The sequence below is a fragment of the Sturnira hondurensis genome, unplaced genomic scaffold, assembly GCF_014824575.4.
Source record: "Sturnira hondurensis isolate 20B ecotype Veracruz unplaced genomic scaffold, ASM1482457v3 Scaffold0011378, whole genome shotgun sequence".
NCBI classification, from domain to species: Eukaryota; Metazoa; Chordata; class Mammalia; order Chiroptera; family Phyllostomidae; genus Sturnira; species Sturnira hondurensis.
The window spans coordinates 9,222,162-9,236,436 of record NW_028084009.1 but is presented as its reverse complement, the minus strand read 5'-3'; the positions used below and the strand labels follow the sequence as shown (position 1 = coordinate 9,236,436).

At 62.6% G+C, this 14,275-nt stretch overlaps 1 protein-coding gene across 1 annotated transcript in view; it reads right to left on the bottom strand.

The window, feature by feature from the left end:
• Positions 1-14,275, bottom strand: part of MYT1 (myelin transcription factor 1) — a 50,427-nt gene that overhangs the window by 6,570 nt on the left and 29,582 nt on the right. The window contains exons 10-20 of the mRNA XM_037060145.1: positions 12,959-13,093; positions 12,384-12,474; positions 11,983-12,096; positions 11,118-11,332; positions 9,764-9,888; positions 9,038-9,307; positions 7,458-7,612; positions 6,462-6,524; positions 6,288-6,356; positions 2,687-2,749; positions 2,354-2,437 (exon numbers count right to left, since the gene is read on the bottom strand). Of these exons, the coding sequence (XP_036916040.1) occupies positions 2,354-2,437; positions 2,687-2,749; positions 6,288-6,356; positions 6,462-6,524; positions 7,458-7,612; positions 9,038-9,307; positions 9,764-9,888; positions 11,118-11,332; positions 11,983-12,096; positions 12,384-12,474; positions 12,959-13,093 (1,384 nt within the window). The remainder of the gene's footprint in view (positions 1-2,353; positions 2,438-2,686; positions 2,750-6,287; positions 6,357-6,461; positions 6,525-7,457; positions 7,613-9,037; positions 9,308-9,763; positions 9,889-11,117; positions 11,333-11,982; positions 12,097-12,383; positions 12,475-12,958; positions 13,094-14,275) is intronic.

Genomic DNA, 14,275 nt, shown 5'->3' with positions numbered 1-14,275 from the left:
GAAGTGAGGGGCAGGAAGCCACGGGGTAGGGGGCGCCCAGGGCCCAGGCCACCATCAGAGACGGCTCTGCCTACACTGTCCCAGCCTGAGTGTCCCCTCTGCTGGCTCGGGTTTCCTCCCTAGTTGTCCCGCCCTCAAGGGCCTCAGGCCTTCAGGGCATCCACGGAGCCAGGCCAAGGTCATCCCAGCCTGCAGAGTGGAGACACTGCCAGGGGCCCCGCAGGGGCTTGAAGAGGTTCCACTCCACACCTGTTCCCCCAACCTGGCACCTCCCTGCTGTGGGTCCCAGGGGACACCTGGGCCCGGTGCCCTGAGTTGCCGTGAGGCCCCAGCCTCACAAGATCAAAAGGCCAAACTGCTCCGCGGCTGCAGCACCGGGTGGACCTGAGGGCTCCTTCCCCCTCCTTCACAGCCCCCCACCCCCACCTGGAGGGATGGCCGTGTTTCCCGGAACTGCGTTTGCAGGGAGTGTTCTCCATCCACCCGCCCTGCATCCATCTGGAGCTGTCAGGCGACCTCACAGCAACCCACGTGGGCACCAGCTCAGGGCTTCTGTGGTCCCCGGGCGAGGCTGTGCGGGGGGGAGGGACATGCCAGTGTCTCTTCTGTCCAATGCCACCGTAGCCATGGACAGCAGGGCACGCAACTGCCGGCTGCCCGCCCAGAACCTCCAGAAGACAGACGCTGTAACGGAAGTGCTCCGTCTCACGCAGTCTCACGCAGCACAGACCCAGGGTGTCACGGAAGGGAACCCCTTCTCCGCCAGCCCATCCGGAGGCGGAGCCCACGCGTGCTAACAGAGCCCCAATGCCCAGCGGGGCCTGGTGCACGATGACGGTCTCTGCACCTGCCCAAAGCTGATGCTCAGCCACCAATGCGCTGCCGAGGGGGGGTCTGGGAGGGAGGTGCTTCGGGGGCGGCCCCGTCCCCTCCGTGGGCCCACCAGGAGCACAGCCACCCTGCAGATAACGAACTGCCTTTTAAAGTCTCGTTCCCCACTTGGGGGCAGAAATCTTTTTTAAAAAGCCAACCAAGTTGACAGCACCTTAGGAGCACCATGTCCCCAGTCAACTTGAAAAATGCTGACGACGATTTGAGTTGTGTGCGTGGACAGCACAATGCACTGACCACGGCCAGCCAGGCAGGCCAGCTGGACATCCATGCATGCAGCCGCGGCAAACCGCAGGCTCTCGGTGGAAGGGCACTTCATCGCCCTCCAAGTCAGGGGGCAGCACTCACGACGCCAGCCTCGTGGTCTGCATTTTGGATTTAGCGCTCTCTGCTTGTCACTGTAAAATTTAAGTCGAGAAACAGGCCCAGCTCCTCCCACCAAACAGCTGACAGGCCCCCTTTGAAGGCAGTGACACTGATCACTCGGCCCTCCCCCGTGGCTGGGGAGATGTCCTGGCACAGCCAGGTCTGGCTGCTCCCCTCTGCTGGGGTCTCCGGCTGTTCTTTGCCCGCTGGCCAGGGTGGGCCTGCTCCCCGCCCGCTCAGTCCACTGGGCCCCTGATGCCAGGACAGCCCCGATCAAGCCAGCCTGGGGCACTGGGCCATGAAGGAGCCATGGCCGCTCCCTCCCACTCCTGGCCGCGGGGAAGACTCCTGGCTGCTTTGCCACATCAGCTATTAAAGCCCTGGGCAAACTGCATGGTGGCTGACACTGTTTGTACCTGTGGCCCGGCCCCCACCTGCTACTGAGGTTTCAAAGGGGCAGCCCCTCTGGAGGGATTATCTGGCAATGGTACAAGCCCCCACCGAGTGGTGCACGGCGGGGTCAGAGTGCACAGACCAGCCCCAGGGGCACATGAGGACCGCCCTCGAGGTCAGTAGAGGGTTCCGGGAACTTTGATCACAGGAGGTGCGGGACGTGCCTGCCCCCCCCCCAGTTATGTCAAGGCCCCAGGCCAGGGCACACCTTCAGGGCTCTCACACTAGGTGTGTGAGTGTGCAGGTGTACGAGTGCCAACACCCAGGCCCAAAGGGTTTGTTGTCCTTCTGACCACAGCCTCCTCCTTGACTCCTGTGCCTGAGTTTTCTCACCAGACCACAGTCTTGAAGAGAGCAGTGCCCTGAACACCTGGGTGCGATTCCATACCCAGGTGGCCCCCAGGGGCAGGGTGGGGAAGGGCACTCTGCATCTCAGCCCGTGGAACACCCAGACCTGAGAAGCCAAGATGGGGCTCGGGCCCCATGCCCTGGAGACACGGGGCACGGCTCACGCCTTCACTGGCATCCGTGTGTGGGGCGAGAGGTCGACGGGCCGTGTTCACGTAAAGGGAGTCGAGAAGGGGCGCTTTGGTTTTAAGACACAGGAAAACCCCAGTTCTGTAGAGTGAGGGCCCAGGCTTACTTCATCAGCTCGGGGTCCTCCTTATCGTCCTTCGTGGGCGTCACCTTGGCTCCACTCTTCTTGGCTCGAGGGCAGCCTGACAAGCTGGTTTGGAGACGAAACCGTAACCATGGTCCCAGAACAGCAGCATCTCCCCCCGACCTGCCTCCTCTCCTCTCAAGCCTGGGGTCAGTGGCCACAGAAGACCCCACCGGCAGGACACTTAGTCCCACTCGGGGTGCAGAGGGCAGCCCCATCTGGTCACCGAGGACACTAGCGTCTTATGTAGCAGTTTACACCTTCACCCGAGGAAAAGGCCCACCCCTCCCAGCACTCCAGGTGTGGCGGACTCACCTCCGGTGTGAAGCGTAGTTTCCTGTGATGTGGCCAGAGCCATCGCAGCCGGGCGTGGGGCACCTGCAAAGGACAGGGAGCTGGGACCAGGGCTAGTGGAGATGCACAGCCACAGAAGGACACCCTGTGTGCTCAGCCCCATGAGGACCCACCCACCCAGTGAGGTCTCTCGGTCGGCCTTCTGCCCCACAGAGGCCCAGGAAGCCTGAGAGGAGAGCCCAGGGCTCCGAGTCTGGCCCCCTGCAGGGATCTGGGCTAAAACAGCAGGTTCCGAAACACAGAGGGGCCTTCACTGCATGCGAGGGGTCAGGGAGGCAGACCTGAAGCCCAAGACTGTCTTCAGGGTGCCACGTGGCACCACGTGCAAGTACGTGAGCATGGTCACTGAACACCCGTGACACACCTTCCCCAGCCTGGTCACTCGGGGGGGGGGCAGGTGTCAGCAGAGAATGAAAGGCAATCACCACACACAAAGCCCACATCACCCAATAAACGTGTGATGAGTGTATCTTGCAGGAGGTGGGAACCCCCCTGTCATGGATTAGCGTGGGCTTTCTACACTGCTCTTCCCTGCCTGTCCGCTGGGAAAACAGCTGTGCTCCCACCAGGCCTCAGCCAGCCTGCGCGCCGCGCCTCATCCCTTGTGAGGGTGCGGCCTTGACCCTGGGGACTGGGCGGGACGTGGTGCTTGTGTCTGGTGCACCCTCGCACTCGGAGGCAACAGGGGCCCAGAGAGACCCCAGGAGGGTCAGGGCATGAGCGTGCCCAGTGACAGCACAGAGGACGTCAGCTGAGGGGCCCGGGGCCCTGCCTCAGGGTCCCCTGCACTGACACACGGTAGCTGGCAGCTGGGGCAGTCCGAGGGCCAGCAAGCCAGAACCGCCCATCCGCACGAGAAACCTCCAGGCTGGCACAGAGCGTGGGGTGCTCTCACCCAGAGGCCTCCTCTGGCCTCTCCCCACCCAACTCCGTCTTCAGAAAGTCCCAGGCCCCCCCTCCTTGCTGCCTGGGGGGCAGTGCCTCCCTGGTGGGGCAGCTGACCTACCAGTCCAACCACCTTCTGGCTGGGTTTTGGGGTAACTCAAACCCCACTGGGGTTATCATGGCTCCTGACCCCACCACACGGGGCCACATTTCAACCCCCACACATCTGAGGCAGGAGGTTTCTGCATTTCGATAAAAGCCACTGCCTGGCTCCACATGGCGGCTGCTCTCACGCCTGCTCTGATGCTGCGTGTCTCCACTGTTCAAGGTGCCAGGCACCAGCACTCAGGGGCTGGGTCCTTGGGCACCCGAGGAGGGTGTCCCTCCGTGGCTCTCTGCTGAGCCACTGCCCTGTGACACCCTGCTGCTCCCCCGCAAGTGAGGGTGGCCTGCCAGGAGCAGAGTGGAGTGAGGAAGGCCCTTCTCTTTGGGGCTTGCAGCTGCTCAGGCGGCCACTGGGGCTCTGCTTCCTCTCATCCTCAGTGACCAAGGGACAGAGCTCGGAGGCCCAGCATGAGCGGCTGGTGCCCTGGGCCCCGAGGCCGAAGTGCAGCCCTGGGCAGTGGATAATTAATGGCCCTGGGCTGTGCGGTCCCCAGTGGGGCCCGAGTCAGGGGCAGAGAGGGTGACTCCTAGAGAACATGCACATGGTGGTCCCTGCCAGACCCCAGCACAGGCGGGGCAGCACCCCCAGGGCCCCACTGAGACAGACCTGCCCAGGTGGGCGGGACTGCCCCGCCCCCTCGCCGACACCTGGCTTAGCAGCTTTTCCCAGAGATGCGTCCTAGCCTCTGACCACACTGGGCAGTAAACACCCTCGGAGTTTAATTAAAACCCAGAGACCCAGTCACAGAGATGGCTGCTGCACCCAGGTGGCAATGGGGGGCCACGAAAAGAGCTTCACTCGCCAGGCACAGGTGTCTGCCCCTGCGGACAGGCCACCAGCTGCCATCCCTGCCACAGGGCTGGTCAGCAGCAGGCCACGCCTACACCCACTACCCGCTGCACAGGAGGGCGGACAAGACAGGACCGTAGGCACCCGGGGAGCGCTGGGCCCTGCCCCCGCACCCCAAGCCCACACGAGGCCTGAGTGCGGCCGGGGCTTGGCACCTCCCTGGGGCTGAGCAGCGACCGGCGCTCACACAGGGAAGACTTTTTTTTTTTTTTGCTACTTCTAAGTATGTTTGGGGTTAAATCTCTTCACGGACTTTCAGTCTTGGGAGGAGGCTGACCCCCCCAGACAGCCACGTTCGTTTCTGGCCATTTCTGCCCCGCAGTGCGGGGCTCACGTGCTGGTCCCCACAGCTCTGAAATCACTCAGGCCCTCGGCCTGGGAATCCATGGACACTAACCACAGGCAGACATGACAGCAGAATTAGAAAGAAAACAGGAGAAAGGAGCACGGGAACGGAGGAAGAAGGGAGGCGGGAAAGAGGGGAGGTTGAGGCAGGGGGTCCCATCAGGGCCAAGTGTTTGAGCTGGTTTTCTAGGCTGGACACGGGGACCAGTCCAGATGGGTGGAGCCTCCGAGAACCTGCTTCACGGATGTGACTCCCAGAAAGACCACCTGGGGCTGCACCTGCCTGGCCGAGGTGCAGGAGCAGGGACCCCTGGCCACGACGGGCGAGGAGCCGCTTCCCCAGCTGCTAGGGCAGGCGTGCCCCCCAGAGCTTCCTGCCCTGCCTCTGAGTCAGCTCAGGGCCCCTCAGGCTCCATGGAACTCGTCTAGATTCAGGGCCTCCCAACGCAGAGCCCTGAGGGGTGAGGAGCAGCCCAGTAGAGCGGGGCCTGAGGGCCCAAGTGGGGCCTCCTTTCCCAACCTGGCTGAGCCTGGGAGCCTGGGCCCAGTGGGGCCCAGCTCAGCCGAAGGCATGAAAACCAAAGCAGGGACCACCTAGACTCCTGCCCCAAGAGGACACCACTGCCTGGGAAGCCTCAAGGTGCGCGCATCTCATTCCAGCAGGACTGTCAAGCAGGTGCTGCGCCCCGGGCCAGCCCTGTCCTGCCAGCCTGCTGCCAGGGGCAGGGAGGGGAGAAGCAGAATGGGGAGGGCTTGACAGAGAGAAGGGATGAACCAGGAGGAGGCAGCGAGGCACACCTGGGGGGTGGGGGGCCAAGGCACAGGTGCCAGAGGGGTTGCCAAGACGGGAGAGGCAAAAGCTCCCCCCTCGTCAGCAGCGTGCACCTCACAGAGCACGAGCTGTGAGAGACGCACCAGGCACAGCCCGTTGGGGCTCTCCCAACCCCAGGTGCAGGGAGAGAGCAGGGTCCCGGAACTGGGAGCGAATGGGGCGGGCCACCAGGGGCCAGAGGCAGTTCCTGTGGCCCTCAGCCCCCTGAGAAGCTGGCAGGGCACAGGAGCCTACAGCAGCCCCAGTGGATGGGCACAGACAGACAGACAGACAGCAGCACTCAGAGCAGGGAGACACAAGCAGCAGCAGCCCCAGCCAGGCAGAAATCAGCCCTTCCACAGCCTTGCCTCTCTGCCCCACCTGCAGGTGGGGCCGGCTGGTGGCTGGAGCCCTGTGGAAGGCTGATTTGGTCTGGAGCCTGGCAGAAGGGGACAGCAAAGCTAGGGAGCTGCCCAAGAGGTGGGCGGCCAGGAGGGCAGACATACTTGAGGTCAGCAGAATGGGCAGCCATGAGGTTTCTGAGGCTCTTGTCAGCAAGAGGGCAACCAGAGAGGCTGAAAGAGAAGAGAGGGGGGTAAGCCAGAGAGGGAGGCAGAGGAGGAGAGGAGGAAGGCCCACCGCGCAGCACCCCGGCCTGGCAGGCCCGAGCGGGGACGAACCTGCGGTGGGAGGCATAGTTCCCAGTGATGTGGCCACTGCCGTCACAGCCGGGGGTGGGACAGCTGGACAAAGGAAACAGAGTGTCAGGAGAGAGAGCGAGGCCTACCTGCCAGGCCTGCCTGGCCGAGCCTGCGTGGGGACAGAGGTGGCACCCGCTCCTGGGTCACCCACAGGCCAAGGAGTGACTCCCCGACCTCGCCCCTCAGAGCTCAGCTGTAGCCTCGGGCGGCAACTTCTCCGCACAACTCAACTCAAGAAGGAGAAAGGAACCAAATCAAAGCTCAGCATGAAGTGAGAATGCCACTAGAGCACATGTGTTTCACACACATGTGTGGGTGCCCCAGAACACGCAGGGAGCCCCTTCCTGAAGCACACGGCCTTCCCTGAGGACCAGGCCCGGAGCCGGGACCTGGCCGTCCTCGGGGGCCAGCTCCAGAGCAGGAGACTCAGGACAAGACAAGGGGGCCTGGCACCCGCAGAGCAAGGCAAGGGCTGGGCCCCCAGGGGGCAGGCCTCACACGGGCCTTGGAGAGAGGGGCGCTCGGTGGGGCTGATCAGAAGGCTGGGGGATGGCGCCTGACTACACAGGGCTTCTTCGCTCATGCGACGTCTGGTCAGCCCTCTTGAGGACAGGCTCGAAGGGCTAGCCAGGCTGCCAGAACCGGTCACAGAGCCCTGGGACAGCACAAACATCAGGCCTGGCACCCTGCCTCGGGGCCCAGAGAGGTGAGCCCTCGCCCTGCTGTGCAGTCGGTCGGAACGGGCCCTTTATCGCATTGGGGGTGTAGGCGAGAGCCCCGAACAGTGCAGAGGGCACAGGGAACCTGTCCCCCATTGCCTGGTAGAGTGGGTTCCAGTGAAAGACGCCCACCCTCTGCCCACCAAGGGCAGTGGAAGGCCCAGGCCGGCTGGCATCCTGGGCCTGGCCCAGCCGTGCTCCCTTGCAGGCTGTGCAGGGCCTCCGAGGAGCCCTGTTGGCCAGGGTGGGCACTTACGTGAGCAGCTCCTTCTTTATGTCCTTGGAGAGAAACTTCAGCTTAAAGTTGGTCAGGGTAACTTCCCCGGGGTACTTCCGCTCCTCAAAATTCTCTTCCGACACTTCCTGGTCATCTGCTTCAGAAGAAGCAAAAGAATGGGCTGCTGGCTCTGACTGCAAAAAACCAGCAGGGAGAGGTTTTAAGCGCCGGCGGGGCCGGGCGCCCAGCCCGGGGCGAGGGAGAGGGACCCTTCAGAGCCGTGGCCACACAGGCTGTGTCTGGCATCTCCTGTCTTCAGACTGGGAAGGAAGATCGCCCACCCCCCAGAAACAGAAGACAGCACCTCGAGGGGCTGAAGCACCCCCACCTCAGCCACCTCAGCCAGAGCGGCCCCACGACAGGGGCTTCCCAATGCCCCCAGCAGCCCACCCCAGGCAGGTGTTTACAGCAGTTCTCAGGGCTCAGACACCTGCACTGCACTTCTGCATTCCGCCCCCAGCCACCTCGAACCAGGAGCTGAGGGAGTTCATGAGACTGGTGGGGATCAGGGAGGAGGCACCTGGAGATGCGGCCCGAAAAATAGACAGTTTGAGGCCTCGTCACTATGGACTCGTTAGCCTGAGCGAGTCGCATGAAGCTGCCCTTCTGGAAGGATGGGGCTCCCAGACCAGGGGAGCCTCCGCGGGACCCAGGGACATGGGGCGGTAAGCAGGGTCTGTGGCCTGAGACTGGGTTGGGGGGACTGCAAGGGGACTGCCATCTGCCCCAGGATGGGCAGAGCTGGAGGGGGGTCTGAGTCAGAGCCTGGAGCCCAAGCACAGGGACCCAGAGGCCTGGCTCAGGGGGGGTTGCTAGGAGTGACCCAGTGCCTGGGATGTGGGGCCCCGAAGCCTAGTGGAGGCGTCCACAGGAGGGGAGGCCTCTCCCTGCAGGGTGGGAGGTGTCTGCAGGGAGAGGGTGGGGCAGGCTGCCATGGGTGGGAACCCCAGGGCCTCCAAAACCTGGGTCACCCCACAGAGGACAGTGACTGTCCCGGGAGGAGACGAGGATGCTCGGGGAGAAGAGGAGCCCCTTGGGGACAGCCCTCCATCAACCCCCATCTCAAGTGGCCGGAGGGACTGGACAGGCACCGTCCACCACCCCCAGACCACAGCCCCCACAAAGACATCAGCTCTGTGCCCTTTACCAGGTGGTGCTTGTCCTGGGACCCAGGCCACTGCCCACTGGGGGCTCCTCCCGAGGCCAGGAGTCCCTCCTGCCTCTAACTGGGGAGCCAGGTGGTCTGAGCATTCTGGGGACCATAGAAAGGGCTGTTGCCAGAGTTCAGGGTGTCCCTGTTTGGTGGGAAGCCCACAACACCAGGGGGTTAGAGTCTTGCCCGAGGCATCCCCTGACGGGCCTCAAAGAAGCCCTCTCTTCCTCAGGCCCTCAGAGGCCCATTGGCATGTCCTCAGGGTGAGGAGACGCCCCCCCTCTCAGACAGGACCAGGACTCAGCATTGCCCAGCGAGGAAAACCCCTCCCAGCAGGCGCGCTTCGTCCTGGCCATGGTGGAGGGCCCTGGGCACAAAGGGACGGCCCTCAGGCTGCGGTACCTACCTCCTCAGGCTCCTCCTCCCGCTGGCGGCTGGGCTTGGTGTAGTCCAGGGGCCGGTCCCACTCCTCTTGGCGGGGTCCCTGGCTGGACTGGGGCGAGGTCATGGAGCTGGGGGCGCCGGGGGCACCAGTGCTGCTCTGGCGCTGGGCGGTGTCAGGAGACCTCACCCCGGGGCTGCCGCTCCCGCCGCCAGGGAATGCACTGTCCCGCCTGCGGTGTTTGCGCATGCTCAGGTCCAGGGTCCCGTTCTCATCCACTTCGATGTCCGAGGCCTGCAACGCAAGGGCACCAGCTGCATCTGGACCCACCCCTGCCAGTGGGCCATGGTGTTCGGCACAGCTTTGCAGGGACCCTGGATGCGTCCCCCACAAGGACACAGAGCCGGACAGAACAGATCCTGAAACCTGTGTGGATAGAGGAGACACGGCCTCCCTCCTCCCCACGCCCTGGACCACAGGCCAGACCCTTGAGAGCCATGTGGGCTAGGTCAGATGGGAACATGGGCACAACTCTCAACATGGGGAGACATGTGTGTGCACAGCCCTGTGGGCCCTCTTAAGCCCAGCGTGCAGCTCTCGGAAGGTACCCATCCAAGCTCTCTGGTTGGCAGGGGCCAAGGTGGGGAAGAAAAGGGGAGGATGACCCTCCCCACAGAGACACAGTGCGGCCCTGACTGTTAACTCCCCAGCCACTCTCTGCCCAGCCGGGCCCTGCAGGGACACACCAACCTTGCTGGGCACGTCCTGCGGCTTCGTGCTGAGGTTCTCAGGCATCTCCCAGCAGCGCGTGGAGAGGTTCAGGATGGCGGTGGCGGCCATGTGTGCGGCCTCGGCGTCGTGCGCGTAGTCGAAGCCTGTGGAAGAGGATGGGGAGCAGGAGCTGTGCCTGGGGGGAGGGGCCCTTGGGAAAGGCACGGCTGCAAGAAGGAGCAACACTGGGCTGAGGCCCAACCTGCAGGGCAGGCGGCCGCAGACACACGGGGCTTGGGGGCGGCTGGGTGCACAGGGCCAGGCTGCAGGGAGAGGGGGCTTGGCTCCCCTGTTTGGGACTGAGGAGGCTATTTCTGGCCTGACCAAAACTTGTACAGAAAGAGCAAAACCCTCCAGAGACATTCTAGCATCTCTGATATTTCAAACAAAAACAGGCTGTACATCGGTTTGGGGAAGACCAAAGAATTCTGTGGAATATCATCCAAGCGTGAGAATTGCATCAAACATCTAAAAGGCTGACTTTGGTGTCCCTGCTTTAACAAGGTGACATTATTGTTACATGTGAGGTGCAAAAGGTCATCTGTTCTGGTCATCGTGCAGCTGCCACAGAATCACTCCCAGGTGTGAAAGTCCTGCGACATCCCCAGCAGCTTCCCCGCAGCGCGGCAAGTGCAGGTGTGAGCGGGAGGCAGGGCGAGAAGGCAGGTTCCTCGCAATTGTACCAGATTGTATCAGTCGGTACTTTTGTTATTAGCATGTACGAAACTCCAGTTTCCCCCAGAAGATGCCAGTTCTAATCACAGGTACATGGGGGTGTTTCTCCATTTCATGTGCATTCCCAGGGCTAACGGGCTGGCAAGCCACAAATTAGTGTAATAAATGACAAAAAAAAAAAAACTGGAAGGATCACTCCCTAATGTTCATTTTTGTTAGTACGGTCACCCAGAAAATGTGTACCTAGTATCACAAATAACACATCATATCCAGTAAGATAGATGGTCCCCGCGCAGGAAGGAAAATGGCTCTTGTCAGGGCGCCAGGCCCAGCCACACACAGCTCTGCATGCACACACCGTGGCCGCTGGGTAGCTGTGTCCGGTCACACAGGCAGGGGGAAGGTGGCCGGGGAGGGAGTTTTCCCAGGCCACACCACGCCAGCCAGGTTGTTCTTTATTGTTAGACACACACACCACACAGAGCCTGGCTTTGTTTCCCAGACGGCAAGGGGACACGTGGAGTATGAAGGTGAACAGGAGGGGTGGGTACTGGGGCAGCGAGGGCCTGATTCTGCCCCTCAGCCCCCAAGGTGGATGGCCGGGTCCCCTCCACTGGTCCTCACCTCACACCTCCCAGAAGCAACGCCCTCAACTTACATTTAAAGGCTTTAGGTGAGGGTTCGCTGGTCTGAATCTTTGGGGCAAGCATGCGTTTGCCAAAAACCTGAGCGTCAAAACTTGCGTAGTCAAAGGTGACCTTGGAGAACTTCTCCAGCTCCTTGGCCAGGTTGGCCCTAGGTGTGGTGGGACCCACGCTGGGCCGGTAGCTTCCGTACGGAGGGACCTCGAGCTGCTTCACGAAGCACATGGGTCTGGGGTGGGGGGCAGATGCAGAACCGTGAGGACAGGACCCAGGGACCCATCGCCCCGCCCCTCACAGCCGGCACAGGGGCCTCTCAGAGCCCCATGAGGACAGACACCTGGGAGACCCTCCCCCAGGCCCCACCACGGACGGAAGCCTGGGAGGAAGAAGGGCAAGTCTCCTGCACCGCCCAGGGAGGGAAGGCTGGACTTCGCCCCCGGAGCTCAGGAGAGCAGGTTTCCAACAGCTCAGCTGCCTTGCCTGGTGGGGGGCAGGGGAGTGATTTGGGGCACGTTCCCGAGAACCAAGACTAAACTCTCCATGGCAGCAGCCACGGCCCAGGACCAGCAGGAGAAGACCACTGCTGGCGTTTCATTCACCGTCGCTGAGGCTCTTGGAAGAGTTCAGATGCTTCGATGCACAGAGGCGGTGTGAGCCCCAGGCCTGGGGAGGCTGCCCAGGAGGAGACTGGGGCTGGGCCAGGCATGGGGGGGGCTTCTGTTCCCATCAGCTCAGACAGAAAGGACAGAAAGGAGGATGGGAGACCTCTACCTGCCTCTGCAGCAGACTGGGGACTGTCCTGTGTGCCCCAGCCCCGCCCTGGGAGGCCTGGGCTGCCCGAGGCACGTACAGCCGGGAGGCAGCCGCCCCAGCACCCACCTGAGGATGCGATCTGAATTGGAGCCAGTCTTGGAGGGATCTCCGGTCTGAGGCTGTTGCTTCTCATGAGATTTGGCTAATTTTTCGGCAGCAGCAATGGGACACCCAGACAAACTAGAGAAGAACATGGGGACAGCTGAGCCCTCTCCACTAGGCCCTGCCTGTTGAGCCAGGGACACGGGGAGGTGCCCAAAGGGGCCCAGGGAGCCGCCATGCTTCCAGAACTGGGTTCTCTCTTCTTCTCCGGGCTCGAGCTCTCAAAGCACCAGCTGCTCAGGTGGTTGAGTGGGGGCAACTCTAAGCCAGCAACACACAGGGCCTGCTCTGCCCTTGCACCAACCCTGAGGGGCCACAGCAGGCCGACGCACCCCTCCCCTGCCCCCACTCGGCTCCAGGAGTACCTTCTGTGTGTGTTCCGGTTGCTGTTCACGTGGCCCTGGCCTGTGCAGCCGGGGGTGGGGCACTTGAGCACATTCTCGTGCATGGCCAAGACTGAAAGAAAAGCGGGGTGGGGGAGGTGAACATAGCCGGTCTGGAGCCTGCAGCTTCCTTGGACAGGTACACAGCAGCTTCGGTGACGTCCTCAGCCCAGTCCCCACACCACCCACAACCCCCACGGACTCTGCCTCCTGGGGCTAAAACCAACTCAGCTTCACCACCTCTAGCTGCTCTGACTGGTCCCTGTCAACCTCAAGTTTACAGTTGCTGCCTCCAGCCCAGAAGTCAAGATGGGCTTCCTGTGAGCTTTCAGAGCACAGAGGCAGCCCCTGCTGGCAGCCCGTCCCCCCTCCCCTCCCGTCTCTGTCTCCCCTGTGCCCATGGCCACCTCGTGGGGGCACTGGCCCAAGCTGGCACCTCGAGGTGGATGGCTGGACCCCCTCTGTTCCCAGCCCTATGGGGCTCGAATCTGGGCATCAGGGCAGTGCCGACCCAAGAAACAGGGCCCCGAGGGACCAGTGTCCAAACAGCTACTCACTCTCCGGAGGGATCCTGTCCTTGTGGGGGCACCCGGACAAGCTGCGGTGGTGAGGGTACAGGCCCGTCACGTGCCCCGTGCCATCACAGCCTGGTGTCGGACACTTGATCTCGCGCTTCTCAGCTCTGGAGGCATCTGAACAGACACGACAGACACACCAGTCAGAGGTGGCCAGGAAGCCGTGTGGCATGCAGAGAACAGTGCGGGCAGGACCCCTGGGCCTCTCTCTGGCTATCCAGGGGGCCAGGCAGCCCATGAGCCTGAGAGGGGCCAGGGCTGGAGGGCAAGGGGACTCTAGCACTCTGCCCAGGGCTCACCAAACTGCCCCGGATAGTGGGCAGGATGCACAGGGGTGCGAAGAACCCAGAGGGCAGCTGGTGCCCATCCCTCTCTTCGCTGGCCTCGGGGCCAGGGCAAACTGCCCCAAGCCCCCATGCCTAAAGGTCCGGCCTCTGCGTAGAGAGGTGAAGGTAATGGAACGAGGTCCCTGCCAGGACACGTCCTTTGGATTTGACAAAATGAGCAGACAGGGCTTAAAAATGCCAGGGCAGGACTTTACGCTCACACCTCAGTTACTGGCCTCCTCCAGCCTGCGTGAGCCTGGAGAGGTCCCTGGGACGTGTGGGGCCCGAAGGGCGCCTGCCAGGATGCGGACAATCTCCAGAGCAGGGCCTTTGCCCAGAGAAATGCCTGGGTGGAGCTGCCCCTCTGGGAAAACCCAGAAGCCACAGAGCCACGCTCAAAGGGCAGGCAGGCTCAACAACCCCTCCCAACACCGGCTTCCTGGTGAGCCAGCCTCCGTGCAGATGCCCTGGGTTGGCACCTCGGCTCATGCCCTAGGCATCCTGGGTCCCATGGCCTGTTGTCCGCAGGCCATAGCTTGGTCCCCTGCCTCTGCCCCTAGGTCCACGCCCTCAACATCATCCTGAAAGCAGGACACAGCATCTGGGACCCCTAATGTCCATCCCACAGGAACAAACTCTGAACACCAGGGCCCAAGGCTGTCACTGTCTGTGTCCCTGTGTCCCCCCAGTGTGTCCCTCTCCAGCCACGTCTCACCGCTCTGTGGGACCCCTGCCCAACCCCAGACAGAAACTCCACACCCCAAGTCTCTGTGCCCTGCACACGGGCCTCCTTGTGCCCCGTGCTGGCCTGACTGTGGGCCCCAAACTCCTGTCCCTGAAGTCAGTGCACCCCTGACAGGGTCTCCCCTTGACAAGTATCCTCAGGTTAAAAGAACATCCCCATCTCTGTCCCCTCAGCTGTGTCCCTGAATATCTGCCACTGAGCCGAAACCACACAAGTGAGTGTTCCCAG